The sequence below is a fragment of the Chaetodon auriga genome, chromosome 2 (assembly GCF_051107435.1).
Source record: "Chaetodon auriga isolate fChaAug3 chromosome 2, fChaAug3.hap1, whole genome shotgun sequence".
NCBI lineage: Eukaryota > Metazoa > Chordata > Actinopteri > Chaetodontiformes > Chaetodontidae > Chaetodon > Chaetodon auriga.
In genome coordinates, this window is record NC_135075.1 from 20067547 (window position 1) to 20091017 (window position 23471).

At 41.9% G+C, this 23471-nt stretch overlaps 1 protein-coding gene across 11 annotated transcripts in view; it reads right to left on the minus strand.

Annotated features, from left to right (window-relative positions):
* The window catches only part of atp2b2 (ATPase plasma membrane Ca2+ transporting 2), a 118822-nt gene that overhangs the window by 61729 nt on the left and 33622 nt on the right, over nt 1-23471 (minus strand). For 6 of the 11 annotated variants that reach the window (XM_076739745.1, XM_076739737.1, XM_076739721.1 and 3 more), the window contains exon 1: nt 2099-3287. In XM_076739745.1, the coding sequence (XP_076595860.1) occupies nt 2099-2297 (199 nt within the window). In that variant the 5' untranslated portion in view covers nt 2298-3287. Of the gene's footprint in view, nt 1-2098; nt 3288-20662; nt 20893-23471 lie in introns of those variants that run through there. The other 5 variants (XM_076739762.1, XM_076739702.1, XM_076739754.1 and 2 more) reach the window with 3 other exon arrangements.

A 23471-nucleotide genomic window follows, 5' to 3' on the forward strand; every position in this document is an offset into this window, starting at 1 on the left:
TAATAATTATGACCAGGGATGAAAGAGCAGGAGGATCCTGCTTGTAGGCAGGACAAGATCTCAACCAAAACCCAGGGACTTGTTGACTGGGTTTACCTATTGAAAATGTTGACAAACTATAACATGGAAGCACATGATTTCTCCAGAATACCACACAAAAATACACAATGCATTATAGTTAAGCCAATAATGCTGAAGTAATAATGGCGCACACACACGTGAGACTGCAGTGTTTGAGTAATGTAGCCTCGGAGCACCTCATTTACATACATTGTGACATGTTCCTCAGAGCAACTTTTGTTTGCTTCTTTTCATCTTTTCACAATTATTATTTTACCCACAGTGCATTTCGACAAGGAGGAAGTATAATTTGCGCTGTGATCCAGAATAATCTCACTGCGGAAGACTTAAATTAAAATAAGAAAACGCCCCTGCAAACATTTAACATGAGATTTTTTTATGTTTTAAATAAGTTCTAGGATGTAATAATAAGACAACATGTAAGAAAAGAAGGTAAATGTTGATGTTGCTCATACAGTGGCAAATGGGGAAATGTTACGCTCAACAAATCAGACCACCAGTGACAGAAAGCATGTTAATAAATACAATATTCCTGTTTATGTATCATATGTTTAATCACTTTAATTTTAGTTTTATTGGGGGCTGCAGGCTGTGATCCTAGCTTTGTGTTTAACAAACTGATGAAATGTAATGTTGGTGCATCTAATCAGGATGCTCATGAGAACGGGAAAATGAAATTAAAATTTGATGTCTGTTATGATAATTTTATTGCTAGTTGAAATTCAGTTTAATTTCAGTATCGCTGCAACACTGCAGGCATTGTTTCGCATTGATGTTGCAAATACGGTGACGAGCAATAGGCACCACACCTGACTCAGTGCTCATCAGTGCTTTTATTCTTTTCTATCCCATTTTGTTTTGTTCTTTATTCACTCTTAAGTCAACTGTGAGATTCTCTGAATTTGTCTAGTTTACTCTGGTGTTGCCTTGCTCCAGCTGACCTAGAAGTGGTGCTACTGGATGAGAAGACCAGGGAACACAATCTTCTGCCACAATCAGCCTCTAGGGTTACAGGTTACCTCTGATGTCACACAGGTGACACGGCGTGAATGCTGATCAATGATCCCTACATCAGGAGAGGTGGATGATTTCATTATAAATATTCAATATACAGATGAAGCCATTAGAGAGGCTGGTTTTTTGTATGTTCACTTTAATGCAGCTGGTGCTGGAGCAAAAGGAAATCCTGCTTTTATGTAATTTATAGATAAAGTAAAGGTTGGGCTGTTTCAACAATGGATGTCTGTATAAATATTTGATTAAGTTACCCAGGTAGGCCATAAAATGCATATAAAGGGGTTTTGTGATACCTCATGCTGTGCTTCAATGAAATTCTCACATTTTTATTCGCTATGTGAAGAAAAATAGTGCTTTAACAAAACTAACCTTCACCTGAACAAACAAACAAATATCTGCTATCTGCATTTCAGAAATGAAACATTTACAGGAACAGGTGCTGTGCCTATTTAGCTGTTATTCAGTATTGTTATTGTGTTTTTTGCTTTCTCATTCCACTCATGCCCAGTCCATATTTGCAGACGCCACAGTTCATCCCACGTGGCCAAACCCTCTACCGTGTTGCCCCAGAGACCTGCTCCTTAATAAAGCTAAGGCTGATTGGCTGACGAGATGAGAGAATGACAAGGGAGGGTGGGGGGGCTTGTGTGGAGAAGGGGGAGTGAGAGGGGGGCTAAACTGTCCAGAGAGATTTCTATGCATACTAAACAGGTCTAAGACTAGCTGGCTGAGAAGAATTTTCATTATTCCCTTCAAACAGGACTCCCTCCTGTCTGCTCCTCTGATGCTTATGCTTTTCTCCAGGTGCTTTACAAAGGCTGTGCATGCAATGCAACAGTAAATACAATGAAAATCTACCATAGATCATCAGTCTTATGATTGGCTCAACGGACAGCAGCAGAGCACATTCCTCAACATGAGATCGTCATCCGACACACACCAGTGCACACACATTCACATACACCCCCAAACACATCCACATTTGAGCATGTGGACTCACCTTCTGTGGGTGAGGTTTTCAGTCGTTTGCACAGTCCTTCTATGCCCCCGTAGTCCTCCTGGAGCTTGACCACCGCCTCTGTGCCACGCAGCTCCATGAGCGAGCGCAGCTCCATGAGCGAGCAGCCGAAGCCTGCCGCATGGTTGTCCTCGTTTCTTTGGTTCTTGGCATAAAAATCGCTGTTGGACATGTCCCCCATGATGTCAGCTTGTCAAGTCAGTTAGATAAGTGTTTGTTATTGCTTATAGGTCAATCAAAAAACTTGCACAACAGAAAGATGAGCTCAGTCTCATCCAAAAAATCCAAAATAGGTATCAAGCAGGAAACAACAACCAAAAAAGGGAAAAAAAGGAATGCCACTTGTAGGTAAAGTAGGCAGATAGAGAGATTAAAAAGGGGGAAAAAATCCAAAGGGATAAATCGATGAGCAGCTTCGCTCTTTCAGGAGAGACTGTCAGATATCAGTCGACCAAAAACCATCAAAGAGAAGAAACAGAAGAAGAGGAGAAAGAGCAGCAGAGAACAAGGAGAGGAGGGGATGACGAAACACAAGTGGGGAGCATCCAGGTGAGCGTTGGACAGCCCCAGTGGTCAGGTCCTGAGAAGGGCAATGATGGTGGTTTCAAGTCCTCTAGGTCTCAGGCTCACCACGGCTGCAGTCCAGACCCGCTCCATGTGTGGCTTCCCATTGCTGCTATTCTGCTGTTGCCTCCGCTGCCTCTCTGTCTCTACATGGTGGTCTTCCCCATCACTGCTACAGAGAGAGAGAGAGAGAGAGAGAAAGAGAGAGAGAGACAGAGAAAGAGGGAGAGAGAGAGAGAGAGGAATCGGAGAGATGAATTCAAAGAGGACAGAAGGTGAGGGAGGAGGAGGGAGAGACAGAGAAAAAGAGCACAGGAATGAGCGTTGCGTTCTCAGGGCAGGGGTGAATGCAGTGGTAGATGGTGCACGGCTGAAGGACAGCCTCTCCTGGCTGCTGCAGTAACTGTGGCTCTGCTGTCTCTATCTACTGCTGCTGCTGCTGCTGCTGCTGCTGCTAACCTCATTCTGAGGACACACCGACTGACAGAGAGAGAGAGAGGGAGAGAGAGGATACGGAGGAGAGGGAGGGCGAAGAGAAGAGGATGCTCCTTTCTGGTGCAGAGCGGAGAGGAGCTGTGCGCGGGCGGGAGGCTGGGGCTGCTCTGACGACAAAGCGGAGAGGCAGCACGTAACGCTGCGCTGTCACAGGGAGGATGGGCTGAGCTGTGGAGCTGCTGCTGCTATCTCACCACCAGCTCTCCCTCATTCTACAGTAAGTGACCTCTCCTATGCAGTCACTCTATCTCACCGATCCACTCCTCTCTGCCTGCTGTCTCGTAATGCCTGGCATTAATGATTTCAGTGCGTCTCCCGTCCTCTTACCTGAGGACTACACTCAGCTCAGAGAAGACGCCTCTATGGTGTTGAGGTGTTACACTGCAATTTCGTGGATTAAGATAAATCTCTGACCAGTTTAGATCAATTGAAAGTAAATTACCAACAAATTTCTTGGTGTTCTGTCCAGACTCATCTAATATATGTAGTGAAGACTCTGAAGGAATTTAATAAAAGAAGTTTTCACTGTATTGAAAGCATGATTCCAGTGAGAAATATGCTGTTTTCACTTCACTACAGAGGAGTACAGAGGATGGATAGAGAGCTTCATCACATGGTGTAACAACAATCTGCTGTATGTCTATTTGTGTTTTAATTCATTTAGAGAAACATAAAGCAGAGTCACAGTCCTCCTGTGTGTTCGTATGCTTGGCAAATAAAGCTGATTCTGATAGAACACAAACTAGCCTGAGCAACAGACAATGCTTCAAATATGGATGTTGCTGCAAAGTTTTACAAATTCTGAAAACATGGACACTTCAAACACATCTTCAACCCGACAGAACAGAAGATCAATGCAATCGCCACAGTTTCAAGGTGGACACCCAAGATTTGTGTCACCAATTCAGTATCTGACCAAATGTGAAACATGCTCACAATCTCCCCTCCTGTTCCTGAGTTACGGTGTTCAATAATGGCCAGAAAAGTGTTTCTGCAGAACATCATGATGTCGCAGTGAAGTTGACCTTTGACCTTTTGGATATAAAATGTCATCACTTCTTCATTTTATCTCATAAGACATTTGTGGGAAATCTTGTCATAATTACTGTATTATTGTAATTCTTGAATTATTGCCAAAAATGTGCTTTGGGAAGTCACAGTGACCTTTGAGCTTTGACTTTCAAAATCTAACCAGTTTATCCTCGAGTCCAAGTGAACATTTGAGCCAAATCTGATGAAATTCCCTCGAAGTGTTCTTGACATATTGCGTTTACAAGAATGGGACGGAAGGAAAGACAAGCCAAAACATAGTGCCTCTGGTCACAGCTATCGTCAAAGCAGAGGCAGAAAATGTCAAAGGAGCCCGTCTGTGGCATTCAGCCCCTACTGAAGATGTAAATGCTTAAAAAGGGATCAGTTTCATTGAATAAAGGTTAGGTCATTTCCTAAAACTGCTGGGCACGATAGTTATTAGCAGGTTACTCAAATAGTTGTGGTTTAAAAGACATTTGGTGCTCTAGTGAGCATTTCCAACTCCAGGACCCAAAGAAAATGACAGTGCTCAGACTCTCTGCAATGAAGCAACATGTCACTCAGTGAAATGGTGTCGCTCATTGTGTTTTTAATAGTCTTTGGACAACAATACGAGTCTATGGCACAGAGGAATAAGCAGCACAAGCAATACTTGTTAATAGGATCAATTCATTAGTCAATCTTTCAAATAGATTTGTTGACAGTAGGGGAAATATTGCCATCCTTCTCCTCACGGTCTACCCACCTCCACAAAAACACATAATATCACAATACAGTATATAAAACCCTATTGATCTGTCACCAATAATTCACAAGTGTGAATCCATTTTCAATCAATGAAATCAAAGTAAAGCTCTGACTTACAGCTGCCCTTCATCACGACCTACCCACACGGGGGGAGACCTGAGTGCCACTGTACTGCATCATGTTGAATGCAACAGTAAAACTCTCCATCACTATCATCTGAAATGCACAATACTGATGTCACAAGGATTCTTCTATGAGGTCCCCAAGGAATCATAAAGTAGCTATAACACTGCAAAAATAATGCATTGTAAACAAATGTGAGAATAGCCTCCGTCAGATTACCTTACCCTGTGTGTTGGAGCTGTATATGGAGACCATTTTGCAGAAGATCCATGTGATGAAAAATAGAGCAATACTGTGTTACATCAAATTCACTGATATTTATTACATTTTAAATATTGTCTTATTGAACTGTTGAAATTTTAGTCATCTACCGCAAGATGAGATGGGAAAAAAAAGCACAATGTGGAAAAAATTTAAACGGATTTCATAGGACCCGTCCAAGAAGACACACTGGTTGTTGCCTGTTTGGAAAAAGCAAAGAACTAACAGAACGTTCACTTGGCAGCTGATAAAACTCAGCACCAGTGAGGTGCAGAACACAGTCAGATTTTTGGTGGTGGTGGCACAAGCTGCTTAAATTGAGCTCACTGACACAGCAATCAGCAATTGTGTCCGGTCGCAAACATCAAGTGTGATGATTCAGACGGGACTAGCACCAGACACAATTGTGAGGCCGGACACAGCGGGGCACCGACCTTGTCACAGCGGGGTGGTGAGAGACCCTGCCAACATGTGAATACACATCTGTAACTCCACAGGAACCCGTCCTGGCTGCTAATGAGCTCCAGCCCTCAATGCAGTGACAAAGACAGCACTGGCAGTGTCACCTGGACAGGTGCAACCCAACAAACCTGCTAAACATTTCTGTAAAGCAGATTGAGGCAGAGGTGGGAAGCTACCAAGTGCATTCATGCAAGTACTATATTTAAGTACAATTGTGAGGTAATTCTACTTTGATGCTGCTTTATACTTTTACTACTGCATTCCACAAAGTAGTTACAATTAGCCTCACCTTTACCAGCTGCAATATTAAAATAATGCTTACAAGTTAATGCATCCATAGTTGTCCATAATGGAAAAATGTTATATATATGATTCTGAAAATGGGCCATTCTTCATCATGAGTACTTTTACACTTGGTACTTTGTGTATATTTTGATACTTAAGTAAAATTCTGAATGCAGGACTTTTACTTTTAACAGTATATTTCTACACTATGGTATTGTTACTTGCTGCTGCTTAATTGCTTAATTAGGAGATCAACCACTGGATTCTGTATTTTACACACTAATATAATGACATACTTAATAAGACATTACATATTTCAGCTCAGATAGTTTCTCCGTTTATTAAACCAAAAAAAAGGACAGCACGGGGAAGGACTGCATCTTTTTCTCTGTTTTTTCTCCAACCTTTTATGCTGTCCCCCTTTCCTGCCGATCAGGTCCAATCAATGTTGGCGGTACACTTCGCGTGCCAAGGCAGACATCTGTGCCGGCCAGACCCTCCAAAACTGTCAAATGAAAGCAAACAAATGCTCTCCCAGGAAATTATCATGTATGTGTGTGTGTGTGCTTGTACATGTATGCCGAATGGTTAATAAAGTGTCTGGCTGAGGAGAGAAACTACAACAGAGGGACACCGCCTCCTTCACTAATTATAATGGTTTACCTGTACTGAGTAATGCTGCTTTTTTATCGTGCAAGCTTGTGTTTTGCAGCTAATCAGTTAATCGGTCCGATAACTGGACAAAATGCAAACCAGCAGGGCTCTGGGTGTAGATACCGGTTTGAAAACCCATTGCCTTGACAGTTGAGGCTGTTGCATATTTGAGCTGGCATGGCACAGAAGCACCAAGAGAGAATGTCAGCATACTTGCAAACCAATGATGCTGATGATCATAAAAGACAAAATTAAATAAATGCATAATTAGATGCCAAGACATCACCTTGAGTATTGATTTCCATTACTCCAAACACAAAAAGGTTAATTCTGTGTACCCTCTGGAGTATATAGAGTAGGACAGGCTTTAAGACATAAATTAATTTCACACAAATCTATCAGGGAAAGCAGCAACATCAGCGAGCTACACTGTATAATTCATACTTGAGTTTGATTCAAACTGATAAGCTGTTCTGCATATCACTGTTCCATCCTTTCCAATAAAATGGAGGAAAAAATGGATAAAAATGCAACATTTCATGACTAATTTCACGCAGAATGTTGATCCGGCTCCCTCCACAACAGTACACTACAGACTGCGTAAGGCGGTGTGTTCCCAGCTTCACATTATCATGCTGGTGATGTAAGTGACTGGCAGCAGCGGTGGTGGTGGTGGTGTTATATTCTGCTGACGTGCCGCTGCCTATCTTTAAATTACGATGACATGCGCAGGAGTGGGAGAGATGGAGATGTGGGAGGAAAATGAGAAAAGAAAGAGGAGGAGAGGGAGATAGCAAAAGACAAAAGTTGAAAGATGGAGGAAGGCGGAGACAAAAGGAGGGGGAAGCGAAGAAAGAGCCGGGGAAAGGGTAAGATAGAGGTGAAGTGCGCTGCTGAAGCCTGAGCTGAGTAACTTCAAAGCAAACGGTGCTTTCCTTTTTAGAAAATGTAAACATGCATACACGCAGACAGACACACTAACATGCCGAAATGTACGCAAAGAATTGATTTCTTCTTCGCTTGGAAAAAGGAGGGCAGCTGGAAGTAGAGCTATTGTTGGTGTTTTGTATGCATTCATAGATAAAACCATGATGAAGGCAGTGTGTCAAAATGCTTTCTGCCTCACTCTTCAATAATTTAAACATCAAAGGGTGAGCAAATGTCTTTTTCCCAAGTGTTGGGGATATGGGGCTCTTCATGATTTTGTTAGCACCTTGCAAAATACCTTCTGTCTCCGATATTTCCATCACCACCGCTTCTATTCTTGTCTCTGTACCTGCCTGTCTGTATACTGTCCCGTCAATCTCTATGCTGTCATCCTGCTTATCTGTCTATCTGTAGCTGACTGAAACACTTCCCTGCTGGGCTATTCTTCTGTCCACCTCCCTGCCTACTTGCCAGTCTATCTGCATAATTGTTGGCATGCTCCCCGTGGCTTGACAGTGAGTAATGAGTAACATATTGTATGATCAAACCCTCAAGAAAAAAAGTGTAGATTTTGCAATAATTAACAGCTTTTTATCTAAAGTACCAGAACACTTAATTGGACTTTATGAACTTCAACACCATATGGGATCCATCCACAGAAAAAAGGGAAGCTCCACGGCCAGATGCTAAGACCATATGACCACCGTACTGTACAGTGTTTGCCGTATGACAAAACTACTGAAAAAACACAGAAGGATCCACAAAAAGGGCGATTAACATAAAGCCAATGCAGCATCACCAAACAGCTGTCTCTATAGGCCATGTCATGCCGGGTTTCCAACGGCCCATTATTCTGAAGCCCCAACAGTCCGAAAACTGTTCCATTGGACTGAAAGCCCATTTATCTGACAGCCTGTTATCCTGAAAACAAACAGCCATTACTCTGAAGGCCCATTGCTAATGTAAACCTACTTTTTTAACCCAAACCGTAACCAATCTTTTCCTAAACATAACCAAGACGTTTTGGTGCCTACTGCCTAAGCTAACCGAACCAAACTTCTACCATTTCAAAACCACTTGCCTATCATTGTTACCATATCACCTGATTATGACAACACAGGTCACGTGACTATTGTTACCATGAGGACGAAGGTCACCCGATGAAGGTCATCTGACTTGGTCTTTTGCTGCACGTCCAACTACACCAGGACATTAAGGGCCAAGGAGAATGTAATGTCAGAACAACGGGCCTTCGGTGCAGCAAGCTTTTGTTTGTGGGATAACAGGCTGTCGCACAAATGGGCTTTTGGTCCAATGGGACATGTTTCAGATGATTGGGGTTTCAGACTAATGGGCTGTCGGAACAATGGGCAGCCCCTGTACAGTCAAGAACTCTGGGCACAATATGTTGCGGAACGATAGTGAACTAGTGGTCATGTTTTTGTGGTAACAAGTAACTTTTTCATCCTTTCTGCTGAGTTATTGAACCATCTATTAACATTTTTGTCTTTCAAATGATTGCTTTGCTCATCTCAACAGCACATTTTAGAGTTAACATAAATCAAATGTGCTGCAGCAACTGAGCAACCCTGCAGTACTTATTCTATTAGTGTTGTTGCGGGGGCACGGTATTCTTTTAAGTGCATCACACTGGCAGCCTCAGTCGATAATTTCTAAAAACATAAGTATATACAGTACACTCAACTAATGTATTACTAAAAGATGTCCTCCAGTCTTATCAATATTTTCAAATGGTATGATTTTAAGCCCTTCAACCTATGATTCACTTTGGAGGTTATGTTTTATCATGTTGTTGAGCACAAACTTCCCATCAGGCAGTCCCTCTATTCATCCTCAGACATATATATAGTTCATATTCACACATTATGCACAACATAATAATGTGTGTTTCTCTTGGCATCAATTTTACCTTAAATTTGAAATCCTCTACGTATTGTGCCGAGTGATTCATCTGCTGGGTCTCTCTGTACTGCTCTGTGATTATAAAAAAAACAAGTGTTAATGATGAAACGGTACTCTAGAATAATTGCTGCTTTCTCTTTGATGAAAAGTTCCTGGTCTGACAAGCAGTGGGTAGCTTTCTGTCCTCCACAGTGAAGCCATGCGCATTCTCTGTGTCTGTCTCGAAATGTCCTTGAGCACAGTGAGGCAGAGCTGAGGTATGAGCTGTGCCCACTGCACCAGCACCAGCAGCGCTACTGACATACAGCCCCCCCTGCCTGTGACAAAAGATAGTGCAGGAGACCTGTTCTGCACACCTGCACCTCTGTAAATATGGCACTGTAATTTCAGATGACAGGTTTACACATGGTTTGTATCATGACGTGAAGAGTTTCACTTCAAAACACAACACAAACACCTTATGATGTCATGCTATCCATACAACACCACCACAAACTACAGCCCCTGAAATGACAATCAGTCGTTCACTGACATAGTCTCAAAAACATATTAAAGGTGGCATTTACAGCATTACCTCTGGATGGGACTGTATTAGACTGTGAATGTGCTGATGATTGTGTGTCAACTCCCTGTATGTTGGAAGTGACTTGCTGCTTGTGAATGTTTGCTGATTGGTTCTTGGTGTCACAATTTGGAAGGCAGAGATCACACAAATGAAGGCATTCTTTGTGGATGACCTAACAACAGTGTGTTCGAGCACGTACATATTTCAGCGCACCTCGGGAAGCTAAATTAACTCATGTGTATAACCTGCTAGTTTCTGCAATGGAGCATTTATTTACTTAATTTGTCTGTTAAGTTCTAATGTTGTAGAAGAAGCAGTTGGACGACGCTCAGGGAATCCCCAAACACGCGCAGACACACATTAGATAGCAGCTGCATTGCAATACTGCACTGCATTATCCGAAGGCGCGTCAACTCACATTGTCTCTGAGGTGAATTGTTATATAACAACCACATGGAGAGCCTCCTTTCAGCCACCATCAGTGCTCTGTAATTGGGCTGAAAGCAGCTGTCATGCTAACTAAGCGCAGCAGACAGAGTCTAAAGAAGAAAAAGGTTATTTTGGAAACGAACGCAGGAGCTCAAAAAGGACTGCAGCTCCTACTCATATCAGGCTGAAGAGAGGATGAAGTGGAGAGGAATAGAGGAGAGAGAGAGGGATGAGTCAGAGAGAAGGAGTGAGAAAGAGAGAGAACGAGACACGTACGTCCAAGTGTATGTGTGTGCTTAGCCTATGTCGGCTTATAAATGGTGAGGGGGTTTTGAAGAAAAGCCAGGCAACCCCGATAGCTGCAGGGGTTGCTGTGTGTCACTGCAGAGTGAGACTGAGAAGCGAGAAAGTGAGAAGTGGTGGTGATATGCTATAGCTGTGAGATGACTGGGTTAGAGGACGGAGGACGAGGCACTGAGCGATATACGCCTTTGGTCTAAATAGAGAAGCCCTAATGGAACCTGTCTCTCACGTCTATGAAATATCCTCTCCTAAAGAGGACAAGCGGTGCCTCAATATGTTAAGTTGTACCACTGTGAGCGACTCATCTCTCCCTCACTCCGCTCCTTACATCCACCTGCCTCCTTTGCTTTTATGCCTCTGCAGAGTACATGCCGATTCTGGCTGGTGTACACCTTTCCTCTCCTTGGTCCACTGCTTTATATTCAACTGCCTGCTCGCTCCCACTCTCTCTCTCATCTTTTCATTAACATTGCTTTGTTCTTTGATAATTTACAACAAATAAATTACTTGTTGACTTTGTCCTTGTTTCTCTTGCAAGGAGCTGTGCTGTTTCATGGCCTCCTGAATGCGTTGTCCTGGATGTACTTAGTGAGCAAATGGCTTTATATAGTGTAAGCCACACTGTAGGGCTGTGGAGGGAGATATGGAGATGTAGAGTGTAATCCTGCCTGGAGCAGCAATGTTGATGCACATTAACAACTGTAACCAAATAAATACTGGAATTTTATTGGCGTGCATACTGAAAGGCAACACACAAATGTAGCATGAAAAAGTCATTATTATCGAAAAACTAGCTAACCCAAACGTTGTCAGAACGCAACGATCGCATAATGAATAGTGGTGTAGCGTTAGCTTACTAGTGTTGTGGATGCTCAGGTGCTTTCACAGGCTCTGTAGGAGATCCTGTAAATGAGTAGCAGTTACGCTATCTGCTGGTGAATTGTCTAATCAAGACAGACTCAGACAAGTTGCCCCACAGCATGACATCTAGCTGTCAATCATCTCGTACAGGAACTCAGGGGAGTGGCAAAGCTGATAAAGTATGAGACGGGGGATTGACATTATATTCTGTTTTTTTTTTTGGTTTAAACATTGGAAAAAATGTAATATCTGAACTGTAATTACCTGTTTGAGTTACAAATTTACAATCTATAAGTGCAACAGACCATTGGAAGCAGTTTGCCTTGTGATCCATCAGTTTGACCTATTACATGGCCTGTCGACCCTGTCAGTAAACTACGGTACAAAGTTCACGCAAAGCAGCTGTCTTACTCTACAACAACAATGAACTTTGCAAACTCGCCTGCTAGCTTGTCACCCAAGTGAGAAAGCGGAGGATAACCAGCAACACCAAGTCTACAACCTCATCTGACAGCCTACTATTCGGCACACTCAGTTTCAGAAGGCTCAATGCCAGAAAGTCATAAAAATATTATGACCAATAAGATGCAAGATATAAATGCAAGGAAAACACGAAGATATGTGGCCAATTCGTGGTGTTTCTGAAGCGGGATTTCAGAATATCATGATGGAACTGGAAATGATGCTGTTGTCAACAGCATCATGTGGTGGTGGGGGTGGATTTGAATGAGTTGCGTGTCATTTCAAATTCGTTAGAACTTGATTTTTGGAAAATGGAGGAATTAAAGTTGATATCAGAAATTATAGGCTTAACAGTATCTTTTCAGAGAGTCTACATTAATATTGATCTCATGTGTTTGTCTGGGGAAAAAAACATCCAGTTCGGGTACAATATCCTCCTACTAGGTGAACTCTTTCCTGTAACTTCTGTAACTACAGTCAAGGCTTCAAACATTAGATGATACCAGACCAAACAGCTCAGCTCAGCTCAGCTCAGCATTCATGGCTCAGAGGCAAGCATGTGACAGTTTCAGTTTCACAGTTATTTAACTTTAGTTCAAAGAAAACTTAATGGACGGGACTCCATGCTCTCTACTCTGACAGAATATTCTGTGATAAAACACATACCAAAATACATTAACTTAGAGAAGTGGATGTTTTTTAGCCACACTAGTGGCAATATTGTTTTTTTTTTCGTTTATGACTATTCGATAGATTGTTGTGACATTTCGGCAACATTTTCACTCATCCAGTGTAACAAGTATGTCAAGATCAACTCTTTTCCATGACGTCAACATGCCTAATCCCATTCGTCACAGACGTACTTCCTAGCATGCAAACATGCACAACTAAGTGGACATGAAAATATTACCTGCAAAACATATTAGCATGCTGACATTAGCATTTAGCTCAAAGCCCTACTGGGTACAGCCTTGCAGAGGCGTTACGACTGCAGACTCCAAGTTTCGTTTCTTAGTTACAGACTACAAGAAACTTCCCACACATGCCTGCAATAAATTATAAGAAAACTACAAAGACTCCATAAACATTCCCAGAAAATTGTAACCAACACAATGTCTGCCAGACTCAGTTAAAATTCTGAGGGAGGAGGAGGAAAAAGGTAGTAGGGTCTACCTTTGGACTTGTGCCCTTTGTAATAATTACAACTTTCATGCTCTTAATGCTCGATGCTCCCATCCAGCCTCTGCATCATAACCTTAACCACTTGAATCTAGTCAAGCCTAGAATGAGTCTGCTTCAGTCTGTTTCACCACTATTCACTACCTTCACAGAATCATGCATCAAACAAGCAGATGACAAATGTGCTCATGGGGATTTTACTAATCCACACACAGTGTGACACATGGTGCAGTCCACATGTAATATGTCTCACAGAATAGTAATGGCACTCAGTCTGACACTTGCTTAAGAGGGTTTCTAACCAAGAAAGGTCCTGCAAAACAGACTGAGTCACCATCGTTTCCGAGGTTGAATGCTTAAAGCTTGTGTGTAATGAGGCAGAGACAGTGAATTTAATGTCCAGGTTTTGGGTTAAATCCACGACGGTAATGGTAAACCTAAGACTCTGAATACTCATATGAGCATGCGTGTAGACACAGAATGAAATTCTGTATGTCTTTATCAGTAATGCCACTAAAGCTTGGGATAAGCATGTATATAGGGGTTTACATGAAAAGTGGTTTATGTCAAACCAAGTTAATTCTGTTTCAATCTTGTTACCAGCTGAAAAAAATGCTATTTCAGAAGAGGTTATCATCAGTACGTACTGATGAAAGGAGAGGGGAGAACTTCAACAATGCTCTCACCTCTGTAAATAAAAGAAATCTGCACAGTCATACATGAGAGTACTGGCATGCACCAGACATTATGCATGGTGTGGAGAGCATTTATTCACTTACAAATATGTATAGCAAGACTGCTCATGGTGTACACTAATTAGTTAGAGCAATTATCTGTGTCAACAAAAACAAAGCCCAGTTGTTAAAAACTAAATGAGTTTGACCCCCTGTCTTCTTCCATTTGTTTCCCTGTGGGCCAGGACCCTGACCTCAGATTACTCATCTGTTCCTAGATTTGTAAACCTTTGCATGGAAGCACTCTGTTCAGCATGACAAACTGCTTAATCTGTGTCAAGAAAACACCCAGGGATCAAAAAGGACGATACAGCTTCTTACTTCTTCCTGTGCAAATAAATTGGCACGGATGGTCAAATGACATCAGACGTAAAACCAGAAGGCTGCTGATTGCTTTTCAGTTGGAGAAAAAGACCACGTAACTAAAACTGACTGAAAAGACTGGGTGCCGCACTTGAAATTGTATACTTTTTTACCAGTACAAACAATTTTTTTCAGTGTGAAACACGAGCAGACACAGCAGACAGAAGATCACGATTACAGCCTACTTGAGTTCTAACCCCTATTATCGTCTTGTAAATCTCAGGAAAACACACTCTCATGGTGTAGCTACAACATATAACACAAACATGGAAGTGAAACATCTGTCTGCTCTGTTATTCTTTCTCACCCTCACTCTCCTTGACTGTTTCCAGCCAGCCTCCTTTAAGATTTGAAATCTTAAGCATCATTACATCAAGACTTTAGGACTAGCCCTGAATCAAGTTGTAAAAATCAAATATTTTAAATAATATCAATGCTCTCAGATGAACTGGAGAGCAAGTGAATGAAGACCTTAAAGGACCAGTGTGTAGAATTTAGTGACCTCTAGCTGTGAAGTTGGAGATTGCAAGCAACTGCAAAGAGAGCCAGTGTTTGGTTTGTCTACTCTGGGCTACTGTAGGAACACGGCAGAGCAATATGGACTCCATGGAAGAGGGCCTGCTCCCTATGTAGACATAAAGACAGGATAACAAATTCTAATTCAACTTTAATCCTCAAAATAACAAGTTAATTTGTGCCGACTGCCAGTCGCCGTTTCAAACTATTGCAGGCTCAGTCTGATCCTAAGCATCAGTCATAATAAGCAAAATGTTGCTAGAATTGGCCTAACAAATCAGATAATATTTACATCATCTGCTTTGTGTCAACCACATCAGTCAGTCCGGACGGACAGCCACTAAATCAGCAAGACATTTTTCATCATTCTTACTTCATTCTTTTGTAGAATTTCTGTTCAATGATCTGTTTGTGTCCCTCTTTTGTCTGTCTGCAACTACTTTATACATTATTTCTACCACTTTCCCTACTTGCATTTCTATAAACAACTCTGCCTGTCTGGCTGTTTTTGCTTTGCTTCTTGCCTGCCTCTTTGCCTGCAAGCGGTTCATTATATAATGCCAGATTCTTCCTACAGGGGGACAGTTGGAGTCTGTTAGGATCCTATACTGGGTGGGGGTTGACATGTACATGTGAGGAATTGGTATCTGTAAACAATCTGTCTTATGATGCCGTCAAGCATGCACGACTAACTTCAACAACAATCACGCAAAACATTTGCCTCTGGTGATGCATTTATGTCATTGTTTTGTAAGGAAAACAATTGGTTCAAGCTCGGGAAAAGGCCTGATATTGGTGTTCAAGGTTTCACTGAAAAATAGGACAACAGGCGTAAGGCCTGGAAAGACAGACTAGCTTTAAATTCAGCTGTCTACAGGGAGATAGGAGGAACTGAAATGGTGTAATATTGGCTGTGCTATGCATGCAGGAGAGCACGTCTATCAAAGTCTTAATAGAACAAAAGAGAGGGCTCACAAAAGACTCACCAGTAGCCATTTTAGTCCACCAGAACAGATTTATCCCATGTTTATTCTGAATTAGCACCAGCTGCACAATTTTTCAGATGTTTCAAACTAGAAAAAGCATATTACAAAATGACACACAGTTTGTATGTCTTAATTAAGTATAATCCATACCAGAAATTAGACATTTTGAAGACTGAAAGACAGTAAAACCTTTTTTGTACTTTTAGGGGATGCAGTATACAGATAAAGGCTATAGGATTATATTAAGTATTTAATCCATACATACAGTACATTCGTGTGTCTATAACTATTCACTAAGCGAGATCACACACCGCGTGTCCTTCAATACACATGTTCATTCGTATACGGATTCCTATGCATGTCCACACACACACACACACACACACACGCACACACACACAACACACACAAACTTCCAGCTGCAAGGTCACTGGAAGACAGAAAGAAAAAAGGCTGCTGTGGCCCTCTCCTTGCTCCAGATGAGCCGGTAGAAATCATGAGGGAGTTACTGGTCTAATTAAATTCAACACATGCAGGCTAAGTGTGCTAGAAGGGGACTAAAGACAGAAGGAGGAGAGGAGAAGAGGGGAGAGAAAATAAAATAATTTGAGAAGATTTAAGTGAACAAGTAACAGTAGTCCTTTGGATCCAGCCTTGTTTCGCATAACATGAAGACACTCTGCAAAACAGGCTTCAGATTAATGGTATTATTTTGTGTCTGTGTTTTTCATTCCACACATCATCACAATGTCATATTATCTGCCAATGCTGTAACACAGATAGTTACACTGAGAATTTATCTACCTTCTTGTCCTAAGTTTGCCAGTAACATCCCAAGTGCAATCTGTGGATACACTGAGCTCTACCAGGTACCTGACAAGTATAAGCAACTGCTGGACGCAGTCTGCCACATGATGGCAATGCAAATGTGGCTTAAAGGGTCATATGTCATCAAAATGTGCACAGGTGATGACATGATGCAAGCTGATATCACCACTTATACTGGATTTACTGCTTTACTAATGCTCTCTGTTGTGCTGTTTGATCAACAAGTGAACACTAGCAGATCCAAATGCTGGAAATGATCATTTATTTGAAAATTTGTGACTTTGCTGCCCCCGGTGGTAGTATTCAAAAAGACACAGTGGCAGACAGCAATGAAAGCTGCTAATCCTCAACCGTAACACCCCCTTAATCTCATTAAAAATTGTACTTCATGTGCATTTAAATGCTTATAGATAAAAATGCATATCAAAGTGATAGACATGTGTGCACATCCACCAAGCAAAGCCAAGAAAACTGCTCTTTGAAGATTAATTTGAAATGAGAGGTGGTCTAAGCAGGTAGAACTGCAAGTGTCGTTCCATGATGAAAACGAGTATCAAAATTGCACTATGGCATTTGATACTCCTGAGACATCTGTGCAAAATTATACAAAAAAAGAGTTACCAAATTATCAAAAATAGAATTTCAAAACTGACTCCGATAGCTTTGCACCTGCTCAACAAATGCAGCCAATAACATTATTAATGTGAACAAGAACAAACTTGTACAAAAAAAGAAAGTGCATTTATCCTCACACAGCCTAAATGTGGCAAGGAGCATCTCAAACACATGGAACCTGAAAGAGTGTGAAATAACTCCTCAATCACCGGGACACTGTCTAAAAGAAACCTCATCAACCAATCAGGAGCCAACACACCCAAAACAGACTAGAGATAGATAAAAGTGAATGTCACTGGCTCTACGTCACCAGCACATGTATGCCCACAAACACACTCTATGCTGTCAGATTCTCATATAATGGCTGAATGGAACTCAGAGTCTCTTCACCTGAATGAAATTAATTGGAAAAACAAAGATTCTTGCCGTCATATGTCATGCATAACAACATGGCTTTACACTCGAAGCGTCAGGTGACTGCTTGCAGTTACTTGCATCCTGCCTTTCAACCCACCTCATGTTTATCTGAGGTACAGATCAATTTTCATCTAAGAAAACTGTCAGCTGTTTTTGAGGGGTAATTGATAACTTTGGGCACTGAAACTCAGAAATTATAAGTCATATAACTTGGTGTTTGTAAGATGTACATATAGCATGGTAAATCTAACTTTGGTTCAGGTTTTACATAAAATTGCACCTAGTTTTAACATTTAGGACAAAACTAGAGGGGAATAATAAAGAAAAGCTCCAATTACAGAGAGAAAATATCTGAAGGACTGTGTTAATAACATGACATGATTTCAGTCAGTGCTATTTATGTAGCCCAAAAATCTCAAATTGCCCTCAAAGAGCATTATAATCTGCACAGCATATGGCTGCCCTCCATCCTTAAACAGTCAGGTCTTTAAAAGAGAATTGAGGTCCACCTCATTGCATTTGAACATCAGGCTGAATTAGGAGTAAAAACTGAATTTAAACTGTCCTCAAATAGCGTGACAGACTTCTCCTCTCAGTTGTTACTCCCACCTCTCACCCTCCTCACCTCTCCTTTTATTTCCTCTCCTGTGTTTTCCATAAATTCTTCCACTGGTAGACAAGCTTACAAAATCAAAATGAGCTATTTATGATGCTGCCAAGCATCATCTCTCAATTCTTGCCATTACCAGCAAGACAAGAAGAAATAAATGAATAATTACTGTACCTGCCCTTGGCTCAAGTCTCTTAATTGAAGATTTTTTTGTGGAAAAACGACTGTCAAGTCTGCTTGAGCACAATGTTTCTCCCGATGCTACAAAGAGGTGATGATGACACAGCAAAATGTAATGCATTGCGACGCTACCAGATTCTCTCTTGACTATATGAGACATGACAGAGCAGAGCAAGGTATGGATTTTCTCTGTAGGCTGGTTGTTTTTCCTGTTCACGTATGCTGTTATTTTTAATCACTGTTAACTCACATTTAAAATATCATGAGGAATTTCAGGAACATAAAGAAATACTGTATATACTATATATATATATATATATATATATGTATATTTTTATGCTTTTTATGCCTTCACATGGAAAAGGAACCTATGTATTTTCATGCTGTATTGGAAAGACTGGTAAAAATTCATTATACAGCATTTATACGGTTTACTCCTAGGCTGCTCATGGAAACTTCACTTTCAAATAATTGCAGGTGTGCATTATCTACCCTTAAGTTAAAAAGACTAGTGGAATATGTCACTGCATGATTGCAGCCCGCCTTGCTGTGCTAGAACTATCCTACAATGTCATCAGATGTGTGGTTTAGATATCTAAAATAGTGTTTAAAGGCATGAAGTTTTAGAGGACAATGTCGGGACACCGTTTTTTTCACCTCTCCTCCTTCCTGCCTTGCACATTAGTATGTACTTCTACTCATGAATGTCTCATTGCCTATATGTTTTGTGTGCTTAGCCCGGGACATAAAGAAACAGATTGAGAGAAAGAATAAGGGAGAAAGGGGAAAGAAGAGGGCTGACACTCTTCTTCTGAGCTGCCTGGCTGTCTTGGTGCAGTGTAGCTGATGGTTGAGGTCACACAGTCATCCCAGCCCCAACAGAGGCACAATCAATTTCCTATGACAGCTTGTCTAACTGTGTGCCTGACTGACTAAATGCATGACTGAAAGATTGACTTGCTGACTGAATGAATGCATGAATGACTTAACAACCTGGTGGCAAGGCAAATGGCTGACTGGTTGTTTGACTGACTGCCGAGCTGTACTGATGTGAGTGTGTTTCTTTTTTTGTTTTTGGTACACACACTGACTAACTGGCTGTCTACTGAACAGACTTGACAAGTCAACCAACCAGACAACAAGCCTGTGACCCCGTCAGTCACTTGGTGTCATGATCCGTCATCTGATCGGACAAGCACGAAAACATTCAACTAACCAGCCAGTGAAATTACCAATCGCACCAGCCACTGACTGTAATCAGCTAGCCAATCAGCCAGCCAGAAACCAGACAGCCAACAGATCAAGGAGGAGAGGTGATAACATTCCCTATTAATCCTGTCACCATGCAAAGTAGTCAGTCAGCTAATGCGGTGAAGACAGCTAGCCAGCAAACACACATGATCAGTTACGGCAGCGAAGCCTGCTGCTGTAACACAACCAGTCAGTAAGTGTGACAGAGACTGCAGACTTCAATCTGCCAACAGATGGCCTGAATGAGTGAAGACGTGTGCAATAAAACATCTTCATCCTGGGAAACTAAAGGACACGGGAATTTGAGTTTTCCAAAAAAAAAAAAAAAAGATCAGAGTTTGACACAGAGCATGGACCTACACAACATGTATGATATGTTCAGTATGTGCATGCAGATATATGGATATTCAGATATTTGTAAAAGATGTCATGTATATGTAAATATATGCACAGAGATCAAACAGATCGGCAAACATGAATCCATCCTGCAGAATTAATTCTACCACAGATCATCCTCATCTCTGCTCTCCCTCTCTAACACATCACCTGCTTCTTGACTACCTTGCCTACACACAGGACACAGGGCTGCAATATCATCCACGTTCTGTATCCGTAAAACACAGATACACATGGAACAATGGGAACACATTCATATTCACACATCAGAGCCTCCCGACATGCAGATGCTTTACGCCAACAGAATCAAAAGAGACTAACGAAACCGGCAAACACAGATGCGTTCTTCATTCATTCTCAAAGGCAAAGTATACTTACATGGCAGCAGGGTTATCACCACCATCACTGTTACGTGAAAATCCTCCCACCTAAGAATGATATTGCAACGGCACATGCGGCAGCGGACGAACCACCACAGCCGTGTCCGGTATGTGTGTGTGTATGTGTGTGTGAGTGAGTGTAGGTGTGCGTGTGTGTGGAGACTCGCTAAGCTGCACACTCACCGCTACTGCCTCAGCTGGGGCTGTCTCAATGCACAGCCTGTACCATGTCGGCAGGCAGCAGGGGTGGGCGTGTGTGTGTCACTGCCAGTGTGTGTGTGGGCATGCGTGTGTGTGTGTGTGTGTGTGTGTGTGTGTGTAAACAGAGCTGCATAGCAGAGAGGCTGCTCTTCACTTGACAAAGCTGTCCCTTAAATGGATCGAGGAATAAAGATAGATGGAAAGTTAAATTGATGGACTGATGAGGATAGAGAGGGATGAGGTTGGCAGCGTGGGGTAAGAATATAAAGAAAGGACAGATATGACAGATATTCTCTACAGCTCTCCTTCTCTGTGGCTCCCTCTTACTTCCTCTGTGTGACATTTTTGCCTCACAGCGGAGCAGAGCAGGAGGCCCACTGCAGACATGCACGCAACCTCAATTCAGAAATAACTGGAGAAGGAAAAAAGATGGAGAAAAAAGAGGAAGACAGAGAGACTAGATGAGGATGAAGGGAAGAGAAACACTGGAGCAAGCAAAAGGTGAGAGGAGGAAGAGAAGGATGGAAAGAAAGAAGTAATACAGGGAGAACACTGGGAGGGAGTGAAAGCAGTCACACAAATGAAAGCTGTTGAGGTAAAGAAGGAGCAAGTGCATGAAAAAAAGATGGAGGTGAGTGAAGAAGGGGAGGGCAGAGTAACTTTCAAGGACATGGATCATTTTCAGGCTCATTCTTGTCTTCTGCAGATTGGGACACCCATACGACATGCGAGAACTTGCGTACAGCTGATGCTTTGTGTGTGTATGTGTGGCTCTTTCATGATACACATATACGGACAAACACACCTGTTCTGCCTTAGCCAGTCATGTGGCTATCCAGCAAGCCAGCCAGGAGAGGACAAAAGCTTTGTGCCCCCCCTCTCACTGTGTACCACACTTTCCCTCTCTCTGTCCAATGTTGGGTCATGGGTGTATTATGTGAATATCAGATTTATAACAGCACCAGCATCACTAGCAGCATTCCCCCACTTTAGTTTATTCCCTCTAGGATGAATACATGTTACACAGAGCTGAGCAGTGCACATCCAAGCTGCGCTGGGACAGCTGAAACAATACACAGCATGTGCTGACATGCCTACAGTACTTTAGAGGTCTCAGTCTTTTGCATGCTGCACAGTAGCACTGCTGCTGCACAATTGTTCCACTTGAAGAGGAGTACATCCCCGGTTATCTGACAAGTATTGAGTCGCAGAATGAGGCAGTCAGCACAAAAAGAAAAAAGGGGCTACTGCGTGGATGTTCGAAGAAAGACTGTCATGGTTAATGTCAAGCTCTTAGACTTGCTTGCTTGCTTTGTAAGCCTCAACTATCGCAAGCAGTCCACTGTGGCTGGCATTAATCTGAGATACCATGTCTTGCACTCAACTTTTACTGCAGAGGATCACTTTGAAAAAATTCAACCAGCTTACTTCAGTTGTTAATTTTAAAGTAGTTCAATGCTGCTTTTGGATTTTTGCAAATAGGTTAATACTACATTTTATTCATATTTGCTGTGTAGGTCAATCAGTCTATTTAAGGACAGTGTGCACATTTTTTAATTAAGCTGATGTGATAAAAATTCATATCACAGTCAATTTAGGGAAGCTGGGCAAAAAGATTAATGATCAAAACAACATCTTGACTCCAGCATCACCAGGACAGAGTTGCCACAGTAGGTGCAGCAATGCAGGTGAAGGTAAGTGGAATAGAGTTGAACAGAACAGAATAGAAAAGTAGTGCAGATGTTGGACAGGATTGAAGTAGGCCTTTACATTGTTGTGGTGAGACTGGATAACTTTGTACCAACTCTGAGCATTTTAGTACATATGTACTAAAATGATTGCATTCAGTAAGGAAGCCTACAGTGAGGTTTGAACAATACAAATATTCAAGAACCAGTGTTTAGACAACCGGACAGGTAGAGAAATAGAGAGGGAGAGAGAGTGAGAGAGGAAGAGAGAGAGAGAGAGGAAGAGAGAGAGAGGCTAAGAGAGAAGTGATCGGGATCAGAAACAGGCCCTGAATATCAATGCAGCACGTCTGAGAGAATTCAGGGCTGCAGTGCACCAAAACCTGGGAGAAAGAGCACGCCAGAGCCAGAGCTGGAGGTACCACTTCTGCAGTGAAGACCCCGACATACAAAACCACCATGCTGTTCCACACCCATGAATGATAACACCACTGTGACGTCCCCCTGTAAAACTGTCACTGTAATTCTAGGTATAAATAAAAGGACCGTTGAAACAGTTTGTTCAGAGAGATGCTGCTGTAGTGTGGAAAGCTGTGCCTCTTTCTTTTTTTGTGGAAATTAAATATGGTACTTGTTTGATTAACATGAAAGTCAGCTTCTCCCCACCCAAATCCTGCAGGTAGGCCAATTTTAAGTAGACCCTGCAGGTACGCCTTCACACTCAAGTAAACACACACACATATATTTAGCCATCCATCTTAATTAAGTGACAGTCATTCAAGAAGCTTATTAGACACATAAGTATAAGGCTTCTCATCTTCCTTCTCCTCTTCTCTATAAATGGCCTCTTCCCTCCTTCCCATAAAAGCTCCATTTCCTTCCAGGTGGGATCTGTTAACCCATAAAGTGCCATGTTTA